This window comes from Crassostrea angulata, chromosome 8 (genome assembly GCF_025612915.1).
Source record: "Crassostrea angulata isolate pt1a10 chromosome 8, ASM2561291v2, whole genome shotgun sequence".
NCBI classification, from domain to species: Eukaryota; Metazoa; Mollusca; class Bivalvia; order Ostreida; family Ostreidae; genus Magallana; species Magallana angulata.
Window position 1 is genome coordinate 26,074,797 of NC_069118.1, and position 24,810 is coordinate 26,099,606.

General features: G+C 35.3%; 1 protein-coding gene across 12 annotated transcripts in view; it reads right to left on the reverse strand.

The window, feature by feature from the left end:
* The window catches only part of LOC128161530 (uncharacterized), a 63,899-nt gene that overhangs the window by 1,498 nt on the left and 37,591 nt on the right, over positions 1–24,810 (reverse strand). For 9 of the 12 annotated variants that reach the window (XM_052824838.1, XM_052824830.1, XM_052824831.1 and 6 more), the window contains 26 exons: positions 24,510–24,630; positions 23,929–24,126; positions 23,475–23,667; positions 22,515–22,610; positions 21,498–21,638; positions 16,029–16,091; positions 15,108–15,203; positions 14,050–14,139; positions 13,636–13,809; positions 12,206–13,134; positions 11,763–11,889; positions 11,183–11,408; positions 10,731–10,926; positions 9,501–9,580; positions 8,643–8,907; positions 8,169–8,347; positions 7,435–7,789; positions 7,090–7,218; positions 6,794–6,948; positions 2,973–3,267; positions 2,503–2,660; positions 2,005–2,211; positions 1,705–1,768; positions 1,288–1,465; positions 1,074–1,175; positions 305–460 (listed from right to left, as the gene is read on the reverse strand). In XM_052824838.1, the coding sequence (XP_052680798.1) occupies positions 305–460; positions 1,074–1,175; positions 1,288–1,465; positions 1,705–1,768; positions 2,005–2,211; positions 2,503–2,660; positions 2,973–3,267; positions 6,794–6,948; positions 7,090–7,218; positions 7,435–7,789; positions 8,169–8,347; positions 8,643–8,907; positions 9,501–9,580; positions 10,731–10,926; positions 11,183–11,408; positions 11,763–11,889; positions 12,206–13,134; positions 13,636–13,809; positions 14,050–14,139; positions 15,108–15,203; positions 16,029–16,091; positions 21,498–21,638; positions 22,515–22,610; positions 23,475–23,667; positions 23,929–24,126; positions 24,510–24,630 (4,973 nt within the window). The remainder of the gene's footprint in view (positions 1–304; positions 461–1,073; positions 1,176–1,287; positions 1,466–1,704; positions 1,769–2,004; positions 2,212–2,502; positions 2,661–2,972; positions 3,268–6,793; positions 6,949–7,089; positions 7,219–7,434; positions 7,790–8,168; positions 8,348–8,642; positions 8,908–9,500; positions 9,581–10,730; positions 10,927–11,182; positions 11,409–11,762; positions 11,890–12,205; positions 13,135–13,635; positions 13,810–14,049; positions 14,140–15,107; positions 15,204–16,028; positions 16,092–21,497; positions 21,639–22,514; positions 22,611–23,474; positions 23,668–23,928; positions 24,127–24,509; positions 24,631–24,810) is intronic. The other 3 variants (XM_052824834.1, XM_052824839.1, XM_052824837.1) reach the window with 2 other exon arrangements.

A 24,810-nucleotide genomic window follows, 5' to 3' on the forward strand; every position in this document is an offset into this window, starting at 1 on the left:
GTTTTTTTAAAGAGTGAAATCAGCAGTTTTTAATGCATTTAAAATATTCTGTTATAATTACAGGGAAAAACTTATTGTTAATTCCGGTAACTACATATATTTTTTTTTTTTTTTTCCTTTCTTAAACATAGTATATTATTTCCATACATGTACATATAAATAGGTGCAGTCTTAACATACCAAATAACGTATTCCATATCTTCATATACAATAATGCAAGCTTTAAAGTTGCATGTACTAAAACAAACAAGCAATTAAGTCATTGATACTTTTTACTTAATTCATTTTACATGAATAAACTTACCCAATGCCTCATCATCAATGGTCATGTCGTTTTTACAGGAGTCGCACTGGAACACTGGACATCCTACCCCTTGTACCTCACTGAACGTATGGCGCATGAAGGCAGCAAAAGATGCGTAGTCATAGGCACTGTATCGACCGTGCCAGGCAATGTAACCTGAGAGAGAGAAAATAAATTATTTGTATTAGTAATTCATGAGAAAAATAAATGTTCTATATATCCTGGTAATTATTTTTCAGTCTGTGTAAAGAGATAAGACTGAGAGTAACGAACTCGGTATGCTTCACATAACTGAGAAGTTCATATAAATTACCATATGCACTTGCTATCAGTCATGAAAATACCAGAAAGTTCATTTCTGTTGCAAAAGTTTTAGAAATTAAATGCTTTAACACACTTCACACTTAATCTTCAATTTACAAGTATTAAAAGTCCGAGTCAAAGCTTTGCACCAATCCTAAACATGTACATATCAAAGTGAATACAGCATTGCAATACTGTGAAATTATTTTATTTTGTGGGAGCATTTTCGTGGATTGTGGGTTTTTGCTTATTCGTGGGGATGTAATTTCATGGATGCGTCGGTTTTCAGTTACAGTAGGTAAACTAAATCTTTTATAATTACTTTTCGTTGAGGATGTAAATTCGTGGGCGAGGGCTACCCACTTGTGCCACCAACAATTTTAATGATTCCACAGTAATCAGTTAGACTTGGTCTGATCTCAGTTCTGGCAATGCATCTGCTGTTTTGTCAAGAAATAATGCTTACCATCAGCATGGATAAAGAGGAAAGTTGGTACTCCAGCGATTCCCAGGATTTCTGTCAGATCTACATGCTTCTTGCCATTCTCCTCATTCCTTGAGGCTGACCCTATAATGTTCGGAATAGAGAAGAGGTGGATTAGAGAGCTTTTATATTACTTCACAATTAATGATACTGGTAACAATGCAGTTCGATATAAATACTATGTAGAATTCTCTACCAGCAGTGCTGTTTTTCCACAGGCTGCTTGCTTCATCAATGGCGGAGGCACACTGGCTAGTACAATGCCAAATGACCCCGTGTTCTTTCCAGCCGTTTGATGTAATGGAATGAATGAGAGACTTCCTGTCTGATGCATGGTTAGCGGTCACACCGCAGGACACCGCGATAAAATTATACTGAAAAAAAGGGTAAATACCGGTCATGAAATTTATTCACCTTACTGATAATCTTCTAGCAGATTAAACCTTTTTATCCTTGAAAAAAGGTAAACATCATCATTGGATTCACAATCTTTGATACGTACTATACGGTAAAAGGATAAAGACTAAAAAAAAATATTTAATTTAAACTCCCATCGATTGGGATTTTGGAAAATCACATTCAATGCATGTGTAAACTTTAATTTGTTGGTTACCTCTGATGCTGCCTCTCGAGCAAAGCGTGCATAATGTGACATGACTTTCTGGGATCCAAGACACCTGAAAAATAAAGATATTTTTCATATATAATTTGCATTATTTTGCCAACAATTTAAGAGCTATCTCCCTTGCTTAGATTTTTTGAATCACCTAAACAATGTATCCCCAAGAAAAGATGGACATATATACATGTACATTACATGTAGAACTTATCTCCCTTGCTTAGATTTTTTTGAATTACTTCTACAATGTATCACCAAGAAAAGATGGACATATACATAGCATGTAGAACTTACCAGGGTGTCCAGAAGAGGATGGCAGTGGGGAATTGTTTGTTGTGGGTGCCTAGGAAGGGTTTGTACTCTCCCTGGAAGATGTCCAGCAGACTACAGGCTGGAGGCGGGACTTTACGTTTCAATAGGCCCTGATTGGCTAATTTTTTGGCTAACTGTCGCTCATACATCACAGAGTCCTGATATTTGCAGCATCCTTGATTTGGCCATCTATTAGTAATTGAAAAATGTAATTTACACACGTTTACAATTACATGTCCTTCTGTACATCTATTAACTGTTATTGGTATATTATGCAAATAAGAAAATTAGGCAGCAACACACAACAAATCTCTCTCTATATTCTCTCCCATTTTTAAATCTAAGGAGAACTGATGGATAAATGACCAGACATACGAAAATGCAATAAAATCATCCTTAACATTCCTTAATTAATTCATAGTTTTACCAGCTAGTACATGACACTGCATTTTCAGAGGACACTGTAATGACAGTGGTTACCTGGCATTTTGATTGTGGATGCTGTGGTAGCAGTAGAAGGAGAAGGGTCTGAAGGTCTCGGACAGCAGGTCCACACCGTTAGACTCCTCACTGGACGCCTGGGGCTTGTCCGACACAGACACCATGGTCAGCTTGTAGATAGGCTGCTCTGTACCCAGCTGTTTAATACATTTTAATACACTGATAATCAACCAAAAATGCTCTTATACAGTCAAGTTGAAGAAAATTCTGGGCAGCAATACATGTATTTGTTGATTGTGGGTTTTTTGTGGGGATGTAATTTCGTGGCTGCGTTGGTTTTCAGTTTCAGTCAGAAAGATAACTCTAAATTTGTTTTCGCTGAGGATGTAAATTCGTGGAGGAGGCTAGCCACGAATAGCAGGAAAATTGAGCCACCACAAATTATAATGATTCCACAGTATGTAGGTGCAATATGTGACCAAAAAAAATTAAAAACTTGTCATAACTACCTTGATCCGGACTTGTTTCACGCCTTCATGCATGGTATTTCCGTACTGTTTTCCATCTATCAGTACTTTGAACCCCGACACCTGGGTCTCACTCTGTCTCTGGGGACACGACCAGCTGACATGAGCGATCAGCTGACCTGTGTAGTGTTCTAGCGCGGTGAAGCAGTGCTCCAGGATTTCCTCTATCCTGGACAATGTGTGAGCCCCTTCAATTACACCTCGGTTCTTTTCTGCTCTCAGTGGGTTCGACAAAGCACCAATTTCTTTAAGTTTATGACCAACTTTTCTTATTAATCTGAAATGAAAAATATTAATTAATCAAATAACTACTTTTGCACATGAATAATTTAATTTTGCATGTTAAGTTCAATCCTAACATCTTGGCTCAATAAACGCAAATTTTAGTTTAGTTACAAACTTAAAGACATACAGCAAAAGTCATGCATGTCATGAATTATCTTCTAAAATTGTTTGAAAATTTGAAATTGACGTCTAAGCATCCCTTGGCTCTCAACTTTTAAAAAAAACAAGAGGCCCATGGGCCACATCGCTCACCTGAACAGCAGTTCCTTGTAACATTTCGTAGCATATGCTTTTTCTATTTTAAACATTGAACCCCTTTCTGGGGACCTAGTTATGGTCCGAGGTTTATGGTTGGCTTGAACAACATAAATAGTAATATAGGAATGAAAATGTGTAGCACTGCGGTGGGACCGCACGTACACAACCTGAAAAACTGAACGTAGAAATGTTCCACTTCAAGAGGAATAACTCTCAGACTGTACTGAACATCAAGAAAGATAACTCTTGGTTCCACTACATTAGAGTTTACACAATTTGAGGATCCTTGCATAGTAATCTCACAAACTGTAGCATTAAAGTTCTCGAGAAAAACTTTTTAAAAACATTTTCAATATATCTTTCTATGTTAAACTTTGAACCCCTCTTGGGGCCACAGTATTAGTCCAGTGCTAAAGTTTTCATTATTTGGAATCTACATTATTTAAGGATGCTTGCATAGTTATCTCAGAAGCTGAAGCATTATAGTTCCCTAGAAAAAGATTTTTCAACATTTTCCCTCTATATTTCTATGCTAAACTTTGAACACCTCTTGGGGCCCCAGTATTAGATTGAGGTCACGGCTTTTATAATTTTGAATCTACACTATTTGAGGGTGCTTACGTAGTTATCTGACAAATTGATGCATTGTAGTTCTCGAAAAGAAGATTTTTAAACATTTTCCATATATACCGGTACTTCTACATTTAACTTTAATTTAGTATTAGTCCAGGGGTCACTATTTTAAAACTGTCAAACCTTCATTATCCAAGGTTGTATGCATGATAGTAATCTCACAAACTGAAGCATTGTAGTTCTCGAGAAGAAGATTTTTTAACATGTTACTTTTATATTTCTATAATAAACTTTGACCCCATCTTGGGGCCCCAGTATTGGTCCGGGGGTCACGATTTTACCAATTAGGAATCTACATAAGTGAAGGATGCATGCATAGAAATTCCACAAACTAAAACATTGTAGTTCTTGAGAAGAAAATTTTAAAACTTTTCCTTTATGTTTTTTAAAATGTTTAAATTTTGAACCCCTCTTGGTGCCCATCAATTGTCTGGGAGTTACAATTTTTTGAATCTACATTATTTAAGGATGTACATGTATGCATAGAAATATCCCAAACAGTTGCACTATAGCTCTTGAGAAGAAGATTTTAAAACATTTTCCTATATATGTTAAAATCTAAACCCCTACTGGGGCCCCACTTTTTGTTCGGGGGTCACGATTTTTACAATCTTCACTATATATACAACCTTTTGTGTATGTATTGGCATTTTTGGTGAAGTGGTTCTTGAGAAGAAAATTTTTAAACATTTTTCATATGTAGTTCTATGTTAAACTTTGAACCCCGCCTGGGGCCCCAGTTTTGGTCCGAGGGTCACGATTTTTACAATTTAGAATCTTCATTATACATACAAGCTTTTGTGTAAATATTGGCATTTCTGGTGCAGTGGTTCTTGAGAAGAAGATTTTTTAAACATTTTCCTATGTATTTCTAAGTTAAACTTTGAACCCCGCCTGGGGCCCCAGTTTTGGTTCGAGGGTCACGATTTTTACAATTTAAAATCTTCACTATGTATACAACCTTTTTTGTAAATATTGGCATTTCTGGTGCAGTGGTTTTTTAAAAAATGTTCCTATGTATTTCTATGTTAAACTTTGAACCCCGCTTGGGGCCCCAGTTTTGGTCCGAGGGTCACGATTTTTACAATTTAGAATCTTCACTATATATACAAGCTTTTGTGTAAATATTGGCATTTCTGGTGCAGTGGTTCTTGAGAAGAAGATTTTTTAAACATTTTCCTATGTATTTCTATGTTAAACTTTGATCCCCGCCTGGGGCCCCAGTTTTGGTCCGAGGGTCACGATTTTTACAATTTAAAATCTTCACTATATATACAAGCTTTTGTGTAAATATTGGCATTTCTGGTGCAGTGGTTCTTGAGAAAAAGATTTTTTAAACATTTTCCTGTGTATTTCTATGTTAAACTTTGAACCACGCCTGGGGCCCCAGTTTTGGTCAGAGGATCACGATTTTTACAATTTAGAATCTTCACTATTTATACAACCTTTTGTGTAAATATTGGCATTTCTGGTGCAGTGGTTCTTGAGAAGAAGATTTTTTAAACATTTTCCTATGTATTTCTATGTTAAACTTTGAACCCCGCTTGGGGCCCCAGTTTTGGTCCGAGGGTCACGATTTTTACAATTTAGAATCTTCACTATATATACAAGTTTTTGTGTAAATATTGGCATTTCTGGTGCTGTGGTTCTTGAGAAGAAGATTTTTTAAACCTTTTTCTCTATGTAGTTCTATGTTAAACTTTGAACCCCGCCTGGGGCCCCAGTTTTGGTCCGAGGATCACGATTTTTACAATTTAGAATCTTCACTATGTAAACAAGCTTTTGTGTAAATATTGGCATTTCTGGTGCAGTGGTTCTTGAGAAGAAGATTTTTCAAACATTTTCCTGTGTATTTCTATGTTAAACTTTGAACCCCGCCTGGGGCCCCCGTTTTGGTCCGAGGGTCACGATTTTTACAATTTAAAATCTTCACTATATATACAAGCTTTTGTGTAAATATTAGCATTTCTGGTGCAGTGGTTCTTGAGAAGAAGATTTTTTAAACCTTTTTCTCTATGTAGTTCTATGTTAAACTTTGAACCCCGCCTGGGGCCCCAGTTTTGGTCCGAGGATCACGATTTTTACAATTTAGAATCTTCACTATGTATACAAGCTTTTGTGTAAATATTGGCATTTCTGGTGCAGTGGTTCTTGAGAAGAAGATTTTTCAAACATTTTCCTGTGTATTTCTATGTTAAACTTTGAACCCCGCCTGGGGCCCCAGTTTTGGTCCGAGGGTCACGATTTTTACAATTTAAAATCTTCACTATATATACAAGCTTTTGTGTAAATATTAGCATTTCTGGTGCAGTGGTTCTTGAGAAGAAGATTTTTAAAGACATGCACCCTATACTTACTGTTTCGCAATTATCTCCCTTTTGAAAAGGGCTGTGCCCTTTATTTTAACAATTTATAATCCCCTTTCCATAAGGATGCTTTGTACCAAATTTGGTTAAATTTGGCCCAGTGGTTTTGAGAAGAAGTTAAAAATGTGAAAAGTTTACAGACGGACGGACAGACAGACAGACGGACGGACGGACGGACGGACGGACGACGGACAACGGGTGATCAGAAAAGCTCACTTGAACCTTCGGTTCAGGTGAGCTAAAAATAAAAAGAGCCCCTACCTGTCTCTCTTGTTGACTAGATCACATGTCAGCCTCTCTAGAGCTCTGCGTTCATCCAGACCAACCACAGTGACTGTTACCAGGGGCGGGTCTGGGGCGGGAGCAGGGGCCACATGAAGCGGCTCCGAGCACACCACATCACCAGTATTGTATAACTGTGAAACAAAAATCATAATAACGGAATAATTCAAAAGATTATCACAACTTTCCATAAATTTTACTCGAAAAAGCCACTTACAAATGAAACTTTCAATGAGGACACACATTCATAGTAATAATCAATGGTTTCTTCTTACATGTATTTCTAAGAAAATGCTGTATGACCCCCGTTTCAGGTTCTTGAATTCCGCTTCTCTCGTGTTAGAGTGAATTGGACCAATAGAGGGTGTCACCTCTTTTTCTGTGTCTCGTTCCACACAAACAGCCTAAAATTTAAATGAAAAATACAAAATTAATACTGATAAAGAAATAATCTTAACAATGACACAGGTAATCATTTTTCAAAATATTGTCATTTTTAATTGACTGCAACTCTGGTAAAAAAAAACCTCACTTGAAGCAAATTGATACACTGAGATTCAAAATCATTAATTTTCAATACCTGTGCTGGTAATTTGTAAACTGAAAGTAAAAATACTGACCCTGTAATGTTTGACTTTGACTCCTTCTGTAAGATAGGGATCCTCCCAGGCAATTTTGACACAGGAACTGCTATGGGTAGCAAGTCTTTTCAAGGTGGGGGCCTTGCAGCCTGGCCAAACCACCACCAAGGGATCCGAGACTTTACTGTGGAGTTTATCGAAAGATGTCAGGGCTTGCACTTGGAAGGCATATTCCTGGCACCACTTTCCGTGAGTGAAGGTGAAACTCATCTGCTCTGCGTTCAGTATGGCCTCCACAATGCCGTTGACGTAGACTTTGTAACCCGTCACTAAAGCGTCTCCGTAGGTGTTGGGTTTCTCCCATTGTACAGCAATGTAGCGGAAGTTGCAGGCCCTGGAATATCAAGAAAATCATAATTGCTTTATCCCTTGTACAATAGTTAAGACAGAACATTCTTTACTACTATATGTACGATTCAAACGAAAAGTATGGCCCGTCATGCCAAAAATTGTATGTGAAGGCTTTGGGAATTTGCTGTATGAAAACTACTAAATTTCTTTAAAAAATGCTGTGATAATAATCTTTAATTTGCTGGTTTATGGGAGTCAAAGGTTTGACTACTTTACCCTAGGATGATTGAGGTTGTGAGAGTTTTAAAACCTGGGGGAAAGAATCAAATGGTACATGAACTCAAATTTTATACAGATATAGAAACTATTAGTCTGCTTATATTGTCCAGTAGACTGTTAGAAACTAGCATTTTACAAAATACCTGACAGAGAGGATGGGGGAGTCTGGAGGGGCGGAGGTCTGTACAGTCAGCTGTTTGGACTTCTCCAGAATCTGTCCATCAGCGTCGATAGCAATCAGTCGCACAAAGTGGGTGGTTCCCGGCAGGCAATTGTTGATCACACAGCTGCTGTCCTTCTCCGACAGCTTCACTTCTCTTTGCTGTATAGAAAAATCATCCAACATTATCCACTGAACAAGATTTGGAAAAAATAACAAAATTTTAAGACAGTAAAGTTCAATTAAATTTGTATAAAGCATTTGACATTTAACATCAGCTTTGGCAAAATTTCTCTCGTTCTTTAGTTCTGAGGGCACAAAAGTTAATAATGATACATAAAGATAACTTGAAGGCAGATTTAAAATATTTCTCAGCCTTCCAGTTTACACATGTAAATGTTTTAACAAGACTGTTTTAAAATCAGTATCAGTTTTCTCTAATAAAAGCAATACATACTGCAGGCTGAGCTACACTGCTCCACTGAATCTTGTATCCTGCCACCCCCTCCGTCTCCAGGAAGTTGGACCAGTCCAGCTGTATGGAGGTTTCCGTGACAGCAATGACCTTGACCGGGATCATGTCCTGATCCTCCCTCACCATATCCTCGCCTGACAGGAGGCGAGGGGAGTGGGGGGAGGTGCTGACCAGTAGGGTGTTGGAGAAGGCGGAGTCACTGTAGAATGAGTTGTCACTCAGGGCCACCAACTGAACTTTGTAGTTCCTGTGGAGGAAATATTTATTCTTTGTTGTCAAATTCTCTTAATGAAAATCACTGCCTTACACAATACAATACAAATAACCTTATGTCACCTTTGTAAATGGGAATGGAGAGAGATAAATTCATTTATTTAAATGCCCACTCAGAATTTTAAGTATAGACAGTATAGACATACATGTACCTTTATTGTACACATCGATTCTTTTAGATGATCAAATACCATAGAAACTCACCAGGATATAGAACTTAAAAATTAATCAGTCTTGACTATAAGGAATTAAATAAAGGTTTTTTCCCTTATATTTAAACACTTTCTTAATGTAAAGATATAAAAAAAGAAACTTAGCTTATGCTAAAGAACTTAAAGTTTATTGCCTTAATATGACTTTCTTACACATTTCACATCAGTTTTACCATTCATGTGCATAACACTGTACCTGAAACAATTTACTGAGGATCACCAAATGTAAAATAATCCTGTTCTCCTGTATTTATGGGTTGGAAGTGCAAATGAGTCATCTAGTTCCAAATCACCCTACATTAAACCTTCCGTATATAGAAATCACAGCCATTATAAGATACCCTCGGATACTTACTTGTTTGGGCGACAGGGGATGACGGCCTTACGGTGGGAGTTACTCAGCTCATTCCCAACTTTCTTGTCATTCAGATAAACCTATCCAAAACAAAAGATAAAAACCCCAACAAATAAAAACAGGTGACAAATATCATTCAATTTTATCCCACAATAAATCCAAGTAAAACCCCAATCCCCAATAAAACAGAAAGTTTGACGGAGATAAGACGCCCTATCTTGACAGTATATCACTTAACAATGCCAAAGGTGGAAAACAAGAGCCGATCAACTAATCAATATTGTCTCAAGATCCTGATAAAGAGGCTTAGTTTGACATGGTAACCATGACAACCTATAGGAATCCATCTTAAAATGGAGTACCACAGTGGTGCCTAGTTGCTACGAGGATTTCTAATGTCAGGACACTTGAACATGAAAATAAAAAAAAACTCAAGTAAACCTTATCAGCGTCAAAGAATAGAAAGCACTAGACATTATCGGATAGGGAGTAGCTCTGATAATATCAATCTGTTGCCCTGAATTAAAGAGGGAGATTACGTGGGATCAAATTCTTTATTTCTCAAACAAACAGGAATACAAGTATGATGTTTCTCTACATCAAGTAGAAAGTTGTATCAATATTTTCCTGCTCTTCCACTTAAAGAGAGGAATCTATATTTTAAAGTACAATTTATATTTATAGCTAAATGTATTTCAGTTGCAAAATTTGGAAAATTTACATTTGATGCCATGGGTTGACATGAAAATACGGCTCTCAACGTAAGCTAGTCTTTACCAAACAAAGACTTAATAAATCTTAAAGATATCAATGTCTTAATTTCTATATGAAAAGTTCTCAAATTGGAAAATAAATTTTAACCTTTTGTAGAACTTTCAATTAATTATTTAGGTCTGATAAAGAGTCTTTTAGTTGAAATTAGTCTTCAAAAATTGGTATTTTATTGATTCATTCAATCCCAGAAAATTTTCATAAGCTAGACACGGAATGTAAGGTAAACAAAGAGCTTAGCTTATATATAGAAAAGAGCAAATCTATATAAACACTTAGTGTTCCTTAAAAGCAGCATTATCTCTTTTCTAATCTCTTCTTTAAATCATCACATATTCATTTGATAAATATGTTACAGTAATCTATAAAGACATAACCATGTCACCAAGCCACTGAAGTACTTAATCTCCTATTTTTAAATATTGCTAAATGAATGTGAATTTAATTCTAGATACTGACCTGGTATCCGCGAACTTTGATCCCTCCAAACAATCTCGGCTCTCCCCATTCTATGACAAACTCCTCCGGACTGACAGATTTCAGGAAGATTTCTGGAGCATCCGGAGGACCTGGAATAACCAACTGGATTCTCTGGTTTACTTGGTGAAGGGCATCAGTGAAATAATCTGGTTCAACTTGTATGTCATAGGAAGCTCTGAAAAAGATGAGAACATTTTCAAATACTTGTATATTCAATGAAATTCATTTTCTGAAGAAAAAAAATATGATGATGATAAAATAAGCCCTTAGAAATTAAATTTGTTGTTCAAAAACGATTAAAGGTACAACCATGCAATAGCAGTTAATAAGATAATTATAAAAGTAAAGTTTATTCCCTTTATTTTATTTGGCGCATTTTCTGAAAAACAAGTAAGATGAGTAGAGAATACAAGACATATTACAGTACTTACTTTAACCTGGTGACTGGGATGAGGGATTTCCTGGCATCAGGGGTGACAACTTTTGTCTGGACCTGTCTCTCCTCCGTGTTGGACCAGATGACATTGAACTGTTTGATGTGAGAGATGACATCACTTCTCTCCCCTTGTGTATCCCAGCGTAGTTCTATGTCCCCAAAGGTGCTGTTGTCTCTGTCTTCATCATGCTTGAATGTGCACTCCAAACTCTTGATATAACCTAGAATAACAATACAAAATTTAAAAAAAAATTTTTTTTTGTAGAATTCACTCTTTTCTGTGACTTTAAGCAAAATATTCATGATGTTGTTTGTAAGGGTATAACATTTAGCATTTCATGGCACCATTTGAGCAATAATCTATTACAGTATTCATAATTACTTTAACAACATTCAATTTACTGCTAATAGTATAACCAGTACCCATATGTCAATTGACCCAAACTAATTAATTGTTCCCAGAATAGAATTTGGAAAACAACTTATGGGTACACACAGATTTTACACATATCTATAAATTCTGGTTTGCTTTAAATGATCTGATCACACCATGCATTATCGTTCTTTATACTAACCATCCTGGTCCTTGGGTAGGACAATCTCCAGAGGATCTGATGGAGAGGGGTCAAGGTTGTCCTCATCTTGGAGCAGGGCCGAGTAGTCCACTGCCTGGAGGCTCACATTTCTATACACCCCCTTATACTGAAAAAAAAATATCTTAAAGTTTAGATACATAGATGTACACAATGTACTTTGATCCAATCACTGATATCTCAGTTAAAAAGTTTTATTAAACCAAATGCTATATGAGGTACGTATCATTAATTCCTTCACTGTTTCAATATGTTTTCTGAACAATTTAATCAGTGACATGTAACAGCAGATTTTTCAGTGGTACCACCCACAATTCTACTGTTATGTAATATTTACTACACAGTTCATCTTTGCTTAAATTTGAAATTTGATAAGTATGGAAATTGAGGAATTTTGAATTAAGGAAAGCTTCTTCAGTTTTTACCTTCTTCTTGCGCTCCTTCTTCCCTTGGTCTGTACAGGTCAGGGCCACCAGAACCACCTGGTACTTCTTGCCCGGTTTACACTTGGTCAGCTGACAGCTCTGGGCATTGGGGCCCAGACAGGAGTGCAGCCGGTCGTTGATCTCTAGCTTATACCCCTCCAGGTACCTCCTGAGGTATTTAGGTCGCCCGTCGTTCTCCTTCCCGATGACCGACACCAGGGGTGGTTTCTCCCAGTACAGCTGGGCGGTAGTCTGGGTGTACCCTGTGATATACACCCTGGGGGGCTCAGTGGGGGCCCGGGTTCTGGTGAACAGGGGCTTGGACATGACGTTGGCGGTTCTGCGGTACCTCTGAATATCCTTGTCATTTTCAGCCGATTCCAGAGAAGTCTTAATACTGACCACTGCTTCCACTACAATCTTGTACTGTGCCCCTGGGGTCAGGTCCTCAATGGTCACGTTGTTGTCCGCAGGGTCCAAATTAATGTGGCTTGCCACATACCATTCACTCTCTCCTTTCTTGGAGTTCTTCACGTCCGACCATCGCAACACTTGTCCAATCAACTTGTTGGATCCATACACGATGGGCAGCAACCAGGTCACAGATAATCCGGATGTCGAGGACTGAAGGATCTTCAGATTAGCCGGAGGCTCCGTACCGGCCGTCTTTGCCATTGTGTAGGTGTTTGGCAGCCATATTGAATCATCGGCCGCAACCATTCGGTCTCGGGGAATGGCCCGCAGTTTCTTGAGCTTGTGCTTCTCAGGGAGTCTGTCAAAATATTCATCGGTGACAGCTGTGACGCGCAGGACGTAATCCGTTTTCTCCCTCAGGTTTTCGATGTCAGCCTTGCATTCATCCGGTCTCACTTCCACAGCTACGTGGTGAGGGTCACTGGTGTTAATAGACTGGGCATCGATACGAATGGCTGCAAAATGAATGGTACCAGTGTCTGAACAATGTACTAAGACAATTAATATAACCGGATTTAAAAACTTAAAAACTATGCCTCATTTTCATATATATACGGTAGTTAAATCTCGTTATCTCGAACTAGATGGGACTGGTTAAAAACTTTGAGATATCTAAGTATTCGAGTTATTAACGGTAAAATACTTAAAGTACAAGTGGTTGGGACAAATCACTTCGACATATCCATTGTATTTGAGATATATATGTAAAATATTCTTACACTATGATTCATTGATGTGTATGGAAATGATTACGAAATTTGACAGTTCAATGAAATTTGACAGTTCAATGAGTTGTATAGATTACTGATGGCTCACTGTACTGAAAAACTTGATACAATGTGTTTCTTATCTGATGCAAAACACTAAATCACATTAAAATATATAGCCTTTGAAATGTATTCAAAATTCTTAATGTAATCAAAAACTTAAGAATAATTTTACAAAAAAAAACTTACCTATGATTTCTACACCATGTTCCACAGGGGGGTCCCAGACCAGGCGCAGGGCGTTACAGGTGGAGGCAGCAATGGACAGGTTACTGGGCGGGTCAGGGGGTCGGGCGGTCCTCAGGGTCAGGGTGTCTGACTGGGCGGTCAATATGAATTTGTTCGTGGTGTCATTTTCCTCTCCTGAAAAATTAATGAAAGTCAACAGATGAAACAAAACCAGACCAGACTGAAAACAATGGTTTTAATATTTGTTGAATATCAATTTATGTGGAAGTTTTTGTAAGTTGATCAGCAATATGTTGGTCAGAATAACCCTAATGTCACTGTATTTTTAGAGAATCACAATGCAACAGTCAATATAAATGCAGGATCAACATGAATATGGCATTTACCCATAATGCACTTTGAAGGAATACTGACCTTCGACCCTGTAGTTCTCCATACGTCGTGCCTCAACAACTATGGTGTAGGTTGTTGCTGGATGAAGACCAGTGATCAGAATATGATCCTCTGCAAAATCAAAGAGAAAAAAGATTCTACCTCAAATCAAAATAATAAAAAGTTTTTGCCATCACTAAGTAGGGGTCTTTCTAAAAATATGGTTCACGCTTTTTTGAAATGGAAATTTGATCTTCACGAAATGCACGAAATTTTTTACAAAGAGGTACTATTTGTAGTAAATGGAAATTAACTTCCGTAAATCATATCTATACATATCCTTGTCAAATAAATGTTGAAGAACTAAGCTAGCCAGGGTTTATCATAGGACCATACACTTCAAAGCTGCTCGTTTTTTCTCTCAATGTTAAACATTTATTTTCACACTTTAGCTCTATTTGCATTTCAACATAACGACACATATTGATTCATGCATTAAATGGTACAGCTGAGTGCATATATTTACTTCAAACTTTTTAACAAAAAACTTTTGAATTTTTAAACGCTATATATATAGGAGTAGCATAGTGATGGCCCATCCATTTGTTCAATTCTAAAAGATTTTAAATTGTAGTGACATGTTTACTCTTTTAACTAGTTCTATAGGGAACACATTATTCAGCATAGTCTATGTAAACAATAGATTAACTTTCATGTCTGTTCCTATAATTAAATCATATCAATAACAGAAACCTTTGGTACCAAGCTATCATAATGATTAATCATTTGTATCCTATTTTCCATTAATTTTTACCGTGAATTTCTTATGTTGAAGTTCTATTTATTTATTTTAAATTTACTGCATTATTACACCCTTCTACATACCGGTATATGTTTTTACCAGTATGTATACTAAATATTCTTTCCCTAGCAACCGAATTCTTAAACTCCGTCCAGATCTGAACTTTTACCATTTGTAACCCCATGAGTTTCTAAATTGTATGCTTACAGCATAATTCTTACCCCTTTTTACCATATATCAGTTCTCAGAAAAGGTAAGTGCATTACTTTCCCCCGTATATACACAAGTGTAATTTTACCTCTTGTCTCCTCGCTCTGGACATCGTTTTTATCGCCACACCACCAGGTCACCACATAATGGTCCGGGCGCACAAAGTGACCGTGTACGTTGTCCTCTGAAAAAAAAAACCCAGACACCCACAATTAAAATCCCATTGGCAGATTTTAGCGATACATATGTTGTACCTATAAATATACAAATTACAGTTTAAACAAACTCTTTACAAATGTAAATTTTTGTAGAAGTTGTTTTTATGCTTGGATATTTTTTTTGTTAAAATTGAAATCAAAATACAAACAAGAAAGTATAATAAGATATCAGTTGATCCTTTCCATCAAAACAGTGCACAGCGTTTATATCAAAAGCACTCTTATGCATTATCTCGGAACACACTGAAGCCCCACGTTATCTATGATTACGAACTGTAACTCAAGATCTGAGCAATCATTAGTATCAGCTATGAATGATCACGGTCTAGATAATTTTTAGACATCGCAAACATCAACATGGTAACCAATATGTCGAACATTCTAGTACATGGTACATGGCCTGATGAAAATGTACTCGATAATTATAGATGTTGTATATGAAACAGCTCTTTTCTCCATGGCAACCAGGAAGCCAATTTGTAGCCCCAAAGCATGATTGCATTGTAAATTTTAACCATCAACCCAATTCACAGCAAACTTTGAAATATCATTTATTTTTAGTATAATTATTGATTTCATGATTTGATGATCATGCAATACAACTTTATGCTGAAGGAAGTTTTGCAATGAATTTAGATAAAGATATAACATTATTGATGATAAATGTCAGTTGCAACAGTAAACACATTTAATAGCTCTCATTTTAATAGTATGCCATATATAGCATCAAAGCTCCCATTTTAAGTTTGCCATATTAAACACAAGTTCTCTCTTAATTATTGTAAGTTCACCTGGGACTGGAAACTTCAACTTATCATGTTCGTGGATAGAATGATTCAGCTCAACAGAATAGTCTGAAATTGTTTTAACATGTGGTGTGAAAAAATTAAACAGTAAATTTTGAGATATTAAAAAAAAAAATAAAACGTTTTCTGAAAAAATAATTTCTTCTATCTATGAAATCGAGATATTAATCATCTCATACGTCAATTTCCCATATTCACCAGAGTTCCTTAGTACATGTATTGGAACAATCATTTCTTAACGGTTGATACATGTTTTTTTCTAGATATCCTTTTCAATGATGGAATTGCTCATTTTGACTTGGATGATTAACTTTGTGCAGAATAACATTTTTAATAAAACTTCGACATAAATTGGATATTGTTAAATTGAAATTTTGAAATAACAATTCTGAAATACAAAAAAATCTAATCTCTCACCACCGTCATATTACACAATAACCAAACCTCATAAATGCAATCTATATTCATAAAAAAAAAATAACTGATCCAACAGAAAAAAAATCCCCCATGGGACATTTTATACCAATTGCAATTAAGGTTAATAAATGAAAAGCACTTACTGAAATGGGTAGCAACTTCACGTACAATTGACAGAAAGCCTCCGACACCATCGTGGTGTATTTGCTTTGAGTAAATGTTTAAATACAATATTTTTCTTTGGCTTTAAGGTGACAGACTCTTGAATAATTTTGCAATGAAGTCTTGTAGATTCAGGGAGAGTTTGCGAGAATGATTTGTTTGAATCTTGCAATAGTTTGGGAAGCAGACAAATTGTATTAACTATCATGTGTATTGATATATTATGGACCAAATTTCTGTGGGTAAAATTGCCAACACAAGAAAAGAAGTCCATTGTGATATAGCATCAGAAGATTAATTGTTGAACAAATACCGGTACTAAAAATGTAATATTGGTACAAAATATTTCTATTCACCTTACTTGATTACCAGTGCAAAGAGCATAAGGTCATGTAAATATAGCAGAAAACAAAATATGAAATGTAAAAACTATATCATTTTAAACATTTTGATGTATAGAATTTCAATAGTTTGACTTCAAAGGGCCCCCAAGCCCAATAGATGGCTTAAAAAATTTCTGTTGCAGCACTATGTAATTATCAATATTATATAATATTGATAATTACATAGTGCTGCAACAGAAATTTTTGATATCAATATTGACTACAAACTTCACACCTTTTTTTGAAAAACTGATATAAAAAATTTATGTTAAGCAAATCAAAGGATTAAAAGTCTGGAGCAAATAAATAATGTAAATTTTAAAAGACTTACTTTGATAATATCAAAGAAGGTGAAATATACCAGCAAAAGGATTATTCATATATTAAAGCTTGCAACTGGTCTAATTACAGCTCCTTGCATTCAGTGACAATGGCACTGGTATTTAAAGTCAGCATATTAATTTTTTCAGAATTTTGAGAAATATACAAAAGTCAAAAGTAGAATTGTTCTAATTGCAAAAATTATCACAGGGAAAGTCAGATTGATTATTCCGAATTTAGAAACACATCAAAATTAATATGTTGAGATCTTCACAAAGAAGTGGGATTTTTTTTTCTCAATACGCAAGTAATCTTAATCATATGTTTTACCAACTAAATATGTGTCAGAGAAAAAAAATGTCGACTTCAACTAATTCAAATCAAATTGATTTGAAATGATGCAGATAATTCTAGAATTACTTAATGCATTTTTAAAAAAAAAAGATGTCTAATATTTTTGTTTTCATTAATTAAAAAAATAAAAAACTCTGTCAAATGACCACTATGCAATCTGCTATTCAACGCAATGCAAGGGTTTATAAAATCTGTGAACATTGATTCAATTCAGAATTTTATTGTGTTTGCTCTGTCCATCTGAGTTTCTCCTTTGTAAACTTGTTCACATTTAAAATGTGCAACCAGACCCCAGCAATGCAAACAAAGACATGTGTATAAATCCACTATAGCCGACATTTATCACTTTATTCCAATGGTTCTACAAGACTTTGTTGATATTGACAAGAAAGTGATATACCATACAGTAGTCAATATTGGCTTGAACAAAATCTCATTTTTAAATATTCACTTAACAGGGTACTTTGTAAGCTAGTAAGGAAATTTATAGATCAAATACACCAACCACTTGACAGTATTTTCGAAATACTATGGGGTCAGTCAACTAGAATTCTTGTTCTGTACTCAATATTTGAACAAACCAGTAGCCATTGCAAACATAGTGTAAATTATCACTGCATGCAAACACAGTCCATATAATATCATTAAGTGCTAAGTGAAATATTTGTTTGTTACCCGGACTTACATATTCACAAATAAAATCTACAGTTTAATGTTTGTTTTTTGTGTTTTCTATCCATTTAATTTTTATATAGTTTACATTATACTTCCCTCTGAGATCTTGAAATTGAATTTGTATTAGTGTGATCATGATTAGAATTTTCTATATAATAACAATATACAATTATTAAAACTGGACAATGGACATATACAATATTATGATTTTTACAATAATGTACATAATCATATTCTAGTAATCTAAATCAATGATAAGTATATATAATGCCATCAGATCATAAACATTCCTCAAAACTGTCCTTATAGGCTAGCAGTTTATTTTTAAATTTATTTTTTGAAATTAACTTAAAAATTAAAGAAAAAAATGATGATTACATAATAATTATGCTTTTAAACAAGATTATCAACTTAGTCCACAATTTCAAAACTAAATAATTAAATTTTGGTGAATCTATATGCATATTAACCAGGTATCTACAGTACTTTTGATTATCTACATTCAATAGAGCTAGGAGTCGGTTTTCAATCTAAAATAAAAAATCATGTAAATCCCCTCATTGTGACCCTTGATTCTCATGAGATTTTTTAAAATGGCCATTTTCAAATCAAAAAATAAGAGACAGCAAATTTACCTCATACATTTGAAAGACTAAGTGCAATATTCCATAGCTTCAAGAGCAAATATATCCTCACACTTTGAGAGCCATTGTGTATCTAATGTCATTTTAAAACACGGCAAATCGGCTGCATTTAAATGTCATTCCGTGTAGTTGATCACACATTAAACTTTCTTTTGAAATGTGTAAAAGTGAAAATCAATTCTCCCTCGTGGTATTGAACTCGGGGAAGATCAAGTGGTCAGAGGAACCCGCTTAGATTGATCTCTTCCTCTTTTTCTCTTCATGGCAGTTACTTTTTTTATCCATGACATCCTGAATCTCAGAGCAAAATAAGCCTTATATCACATCAGTCTGATGAACTTGCTGCTAAATAATCCTAGTGTATTTTTTCCTTCACTCTAGCAAAACAACAAAAAAAGGCGGACTCATCCGAGATCTGATGACAAAGAGTTTGAAAGATCTAGAATTTGTCTTGTCTCACAGCTTGAAGCATTTAATTCAAAACAAAGGCAGCCAAACTCAGAGGAAGAAATGATCTATTATGGGTGTAATCCTGATTGGTTTTAAACAGAAGAAAATTAATGTACAATTTTGAAGTATTGACCACCATATAATGCTGGATGAATAAGTTTTATTCGTTCATGCAGGCGTATTGGAAGAATTAATTGATCAAAGAATAATCTTAATGTCTCGGCCACGATGGTTGCTTAAACGTTTGTATGGCATTTCTATTGATTTCCATATTATGTTTATAGATATTTACAACTTGACAGGTAGTTTCAAAAAGCAGCAGACTTTGAAATACATTTGAATTGATTGAAATAACACAGGTAACAAAGCAAAGCTATTTTGAAATTATTATTGGTAAACAGTTGTAAATAATGGTTCACAATTAGCTACCAAGGAGATTTAAGTAGTTATGTTTGTTGTTTTTTTTAAATATTCTTTGTTTAAACTTTAAAAAAAAAAATTAGAAAAAAAACTTAAAACTTAAAAATACCTGAAAGCGTTAAAAAGATAAAGTTCAACATTTAATCTAATAATTAAACTAAGTCTAATCTAACATTAATTTTAACTCTTTAACATCGAAAGATCACAAAAACATAGGACAGATGAAAACATGGCATGTTAAATTCAATTTCTTATATTTCAAATTGTTTCATTGTAGGACAACAGTTTCACCTTTTTAAAGTCATAAAAATCCATCAAAATCTGTTATCTTCTCCTACATAGTGTACAAAGAATTCACTCCCGACTTTGGCTATTATATATTAGTAGCCATTCTGGTAACCTATATTGTTATCCAAGAACTCGAACAGACCATTAAATGACTTGGCATAACCAACGACCATCTCTCTAAATATTTCTGAATTCCTACAACCTGACAACTGACGGGCGACCATACAATAAAAAAAAATCCCGATATTATCAAGGATCAGATAAACTTGGAGTATTTTTAAGAATCTTCTCTAGATCATCTTGCCATTAACTCAAGAGCCTATCCAACCATGATTTTTAAAGGGCATGCGTTTTGCAGTGCGTTGAGAGGACCCTCATGCGAGTCTTTTATTCAAACCCTGCGTACACGCTTCTATCAGATCTGGTGGCATGCTTTGGTTTCAGACTCGTAGAATCGCCTGATCCAACATGCTGTTATTTCTAACCCCCATCACCTTGTTAAACCCGATCTTTTTTCACGACTGTTAGAATACTGTCACACTTTGACGGCACCTAGCTGGTTTTTTGTTTCCGTCTCCAACTTGATTATCGCATTTATTTACTAACATGGCTCGAAGGACAATACTGACGGAATTAAACCCTAGCACCGAATTATCCTCTGTAAATATAACCTTCGATTAAAAACAGCATTTACTGCCATGGATTATTAGCTTTGGGGGTTTATATATTTGTGCTTTGACAATAAGCTGGTGCATCTCTTCTATTGATTGAATTAATGGATATTAAAAATTTATAGCATAATCATATCCAGCTTTGACTTCTTAATGTCACCTAACTATTCTGCAGCTGAAGTCATTGCTTTGATTTGGTTTTTAGTTCTTCTAATTTGAACAAAAAATAATAAATAAATGCAGTTTGTTTTGTATCAATCATGTTCTTGCCCCTATAAAATTATCACTGACAGTATCTTCCCAATTCTACGGTAATCATTAAACATATTCAACGGCATATCTAAATCTCAAACATATGAGCTGTTAAATGTGTTCAAAGTTTATATATTCTAATTTAAAGAGGACCATGACCTTGCAGTACGTCCAGATTTAAACAAACCAGACTTTGACCTTCGTTACCTCTCAAAAGTTCAAGGATATTTAGGTCAAGATTGCAAATGACATACATTTACAATCAATTACCGGTACATAAAGTTGAATTTTACACTTTAAAGTTCCTACCACATGGATTTTGACCTGAAAAGGCTAAGAACCAAAGCAAAACATACCGGTACACCATTGACTACCTCTCCCCCATCCCCCCTTCCTCCCCCTAAATCAATAGTTTACCTTTTTTCCAGACAACGAGTGCGGAGTGTCCTGTGACCTGCTCTAGCCACACATCATCGGGTGCCTTCACCAGCCCCGTGTAGTGGACAGTTAGTTTGGGTCCCGGGCGACAACCAGCGTATTTCTCTCCCAACAGCAAATCTGTAGTGAATAATAATATAATATGAAAAATGTAATTAATATTCGTAAGCTTTGTCAATGAAAAAATTGCAGATCATGAAGGACAAGTCTGAAGAAGTCCCCTTCATGGTACATCAAACAATAAAACACAAAGGCATTTCGAAATTAAAGAAAATTAAATTATTTACTGCATTTCGATCAAAAAAGCAGAGTAAAATTAATTGTACTTTCTTCTAGCTTGCTACAATGAGATAGAAATGAGGGTGAAATGAAAAAGCAAAGATTTAAGCATTAATCATTCGGCTTCAAATATCCTTATACATGAAGCACGTTATGAAAAATCTGATAACTGATCAATCATTTGTTGATCCTTTCAATAAGTCATACTGTTTAAAAATATGTACCGGTAGATACCCAGTTAAAAATGTTATGATTTGAAACATTTTGCAGGATGAACAAACTACGGTAGCTGCCATTTGTGAGAATTTGCAGTTTGATGCAAATTTGCATATCTGACAAACAAATGAACTTGTAATACTATAACTTAAAATACATTTTTCTATATACATGTATAACATACTTGTATATCAAACCCTCTTCTGGGGAAAAAATGAAAAAGAGGTTAATTAAAAATTTTTTGTTTTAAAATTTGAAGAATTGAGTTAATCCCCTTTTAATAATTTGGTTATGGAATAAAATGTGGCAGCCTTTGAAACTAAACTTGAATTTTGGGGGGGAAAAACTAAATACCATCTTTTTTATATGATTGCCCCCCTTTTATTTACAGTAAGAAATTCATGAAATAAATAACGCATGATAATCACTAGCACTATAGCTGTACTACTAGAGTAGCTGATACTGGGGTAGCATGCAGTTAGTTAACGTCCAGTTAGTTACCCTCCAGTTTGTTAGTTGACTCAGTTTTTGTCCAGCCCTTGGTTTTGACCCCCTTGGTTAGGGTGAACACTTTTTGGTCGGTACCAGTGAGTCGTGCTATGTGCAAATTAACATAAAACTAATGATGAACAAAGTAGAAAACCAGGTGTGATTCTAAAGAAGGCACAATGTTCAACCACAGGCACTTGACATTAAAAATATTGATCTGAATATAAGTAATGATAATTACTGTAAGTGCATTATATTCAACATACACGATATATACTAGGTAGATATTGATTTTTCAACAACAAGATAGTGGTGATTAGATTTAGTGAATTTCGGCTGGGGGGTCAAAATATAATAGAATATAAAACCATCAGATTTATTTGAAAATTTTTATGCGATTTCTGAAGCTATCAACTATTATCTGATAAAGAAAAATTTCATATATTTTAATATAAAATTTTATCTTTTCCATTATCTTTATATGGAGCTCTTCTTTTAAAGGAGATTAATATTGTCTAAAATGGCAGCCACCCCCCAGCCCCCTTACATACATAGATAGTGCACAACATCTAATTTACAGGTCCTTAATTCAAATAATGAAAGAAGGTTAATGCCAAAAATCACTCAATAGAATGGATAGTCAAATGTAGTTTACTTTCAGTATAATAGTACATGCATTGGAAGTTATCTTTGAAAAAAAAAATGTTTTAACATCAAGAGCCTGTGTGATTAATCATAGGTTTTGAGATATTAATGAGAAGTTATGAAATTGTGTTAACAGAAACACTCATTATGCCAGCTTCAAAGTATAAAGAATAATTAAACCACCAATTGAAAATAAATCTGTGCAGTTACAAAATAAAATCTCGTCAAATAAAGAAATGTATACATTTCATGCTCTTCCATACCCTACTTGTAAAAATAAAAATAAAACTGGAGAAGCACTGATTTCCACTGCAATCCTTACAATACCTTGTTGCCGTGGTGAGTCGTCTTTTTCAATCTCCAGAAGAGCTCGCTCCAGTTTTCCGACCGGGTGATTGGTCAAGGCCACGAGTTGAAGGACAACTTTGTCACCCAGGGAAATCCCGGTGATGTCCACTGCATTCACCTCCGGACCCATCACATGTCCATAAAGTTTGCCGTTCTTCAGCAGACGGTAACCCTGTCAAAGAACATGGGAGCTTTACGTAACAACAAGTACTTACGAGAAAGCTCAAGTTTACGTGTAGTAAGTCATTGGAAAAGGTTATTTAAAATGATGAACTCCCCTTTAGTAGGAAAGTTCTGACCTAGAGTTTTTTATCTTTAAAATTTTCAAAATACTGTAAGAAGTTAAAAGTCTAACCTGAACTAAAAAAGTATTGATCAAAGGGAAGTAATCATGTTATTAAAACTGTGTAAGTTTTTTCGACCAGTAACTCACAGAAATCTCGGCCTCCCCGTATTGTTGAGGGGCAAGCCATGTGACCCTGATGCCCTGTGGGGTCATGCTCTCCAGCCTGAGCTCCGGGGACTTGGGAGCGGCGGGGGCCTGGACAGGAATGGTGTTGGAGAAGGAGCTCTCACTCAGACAGAAGATGTGTAGCTGGTCGGGGTCTACCTGTTTCTGGCCTGTCATACTCTGTCAAATTCAAGGCAAGAATGTTTATACCACATTAAACTCAATTGCATTTTATTTCTTTCCATTTCCCTTCATATTGGGGGAGGATTGCAATATTTTTTTTTCCAATTCATAAAAGGTCTGATCAAAAACTTACTGAAATGGTAGAATGTAAGTTTTGAACTATTTGGTAATAACTATGTGTTACAGATTTTCATTATTATAGAATGAAATAATTAAATCTTCATCATAATTCATTATTCCAACAAACAATTGTGTTAACTTACAGAAGCACCTATATTGGCTCATTCAAAGTCACAAATTGTTTGGGTCTCTGAAGTCCAATTTAAGAATGACAGGTACTAATAATGAAATTGTAATGTTGTACAATTATCTATTCGTACCTTGACCTTGACATCATAGCTCTCCTCGGGGTTGAGGCCAGTGATCACATATTGGTATCCTTGACGATCCATCTTGGTAGAGGCATCAATTTTTCCAAAGAATTTATCATTCAAATAGATTCTACAACATAAAACATCTTTTTTTTTCAAAATCTTCTTTCCAAAACGGGTTTTAAAATTACCATCAATCTTGTAACAATCCAACATTAAATACTCAACTGAATGTCGATCCTGAACATATACTAACTTAATTATTCGTTGGGTACATGTACACGTGTACTCTAAATTTTAAAATTTTAGA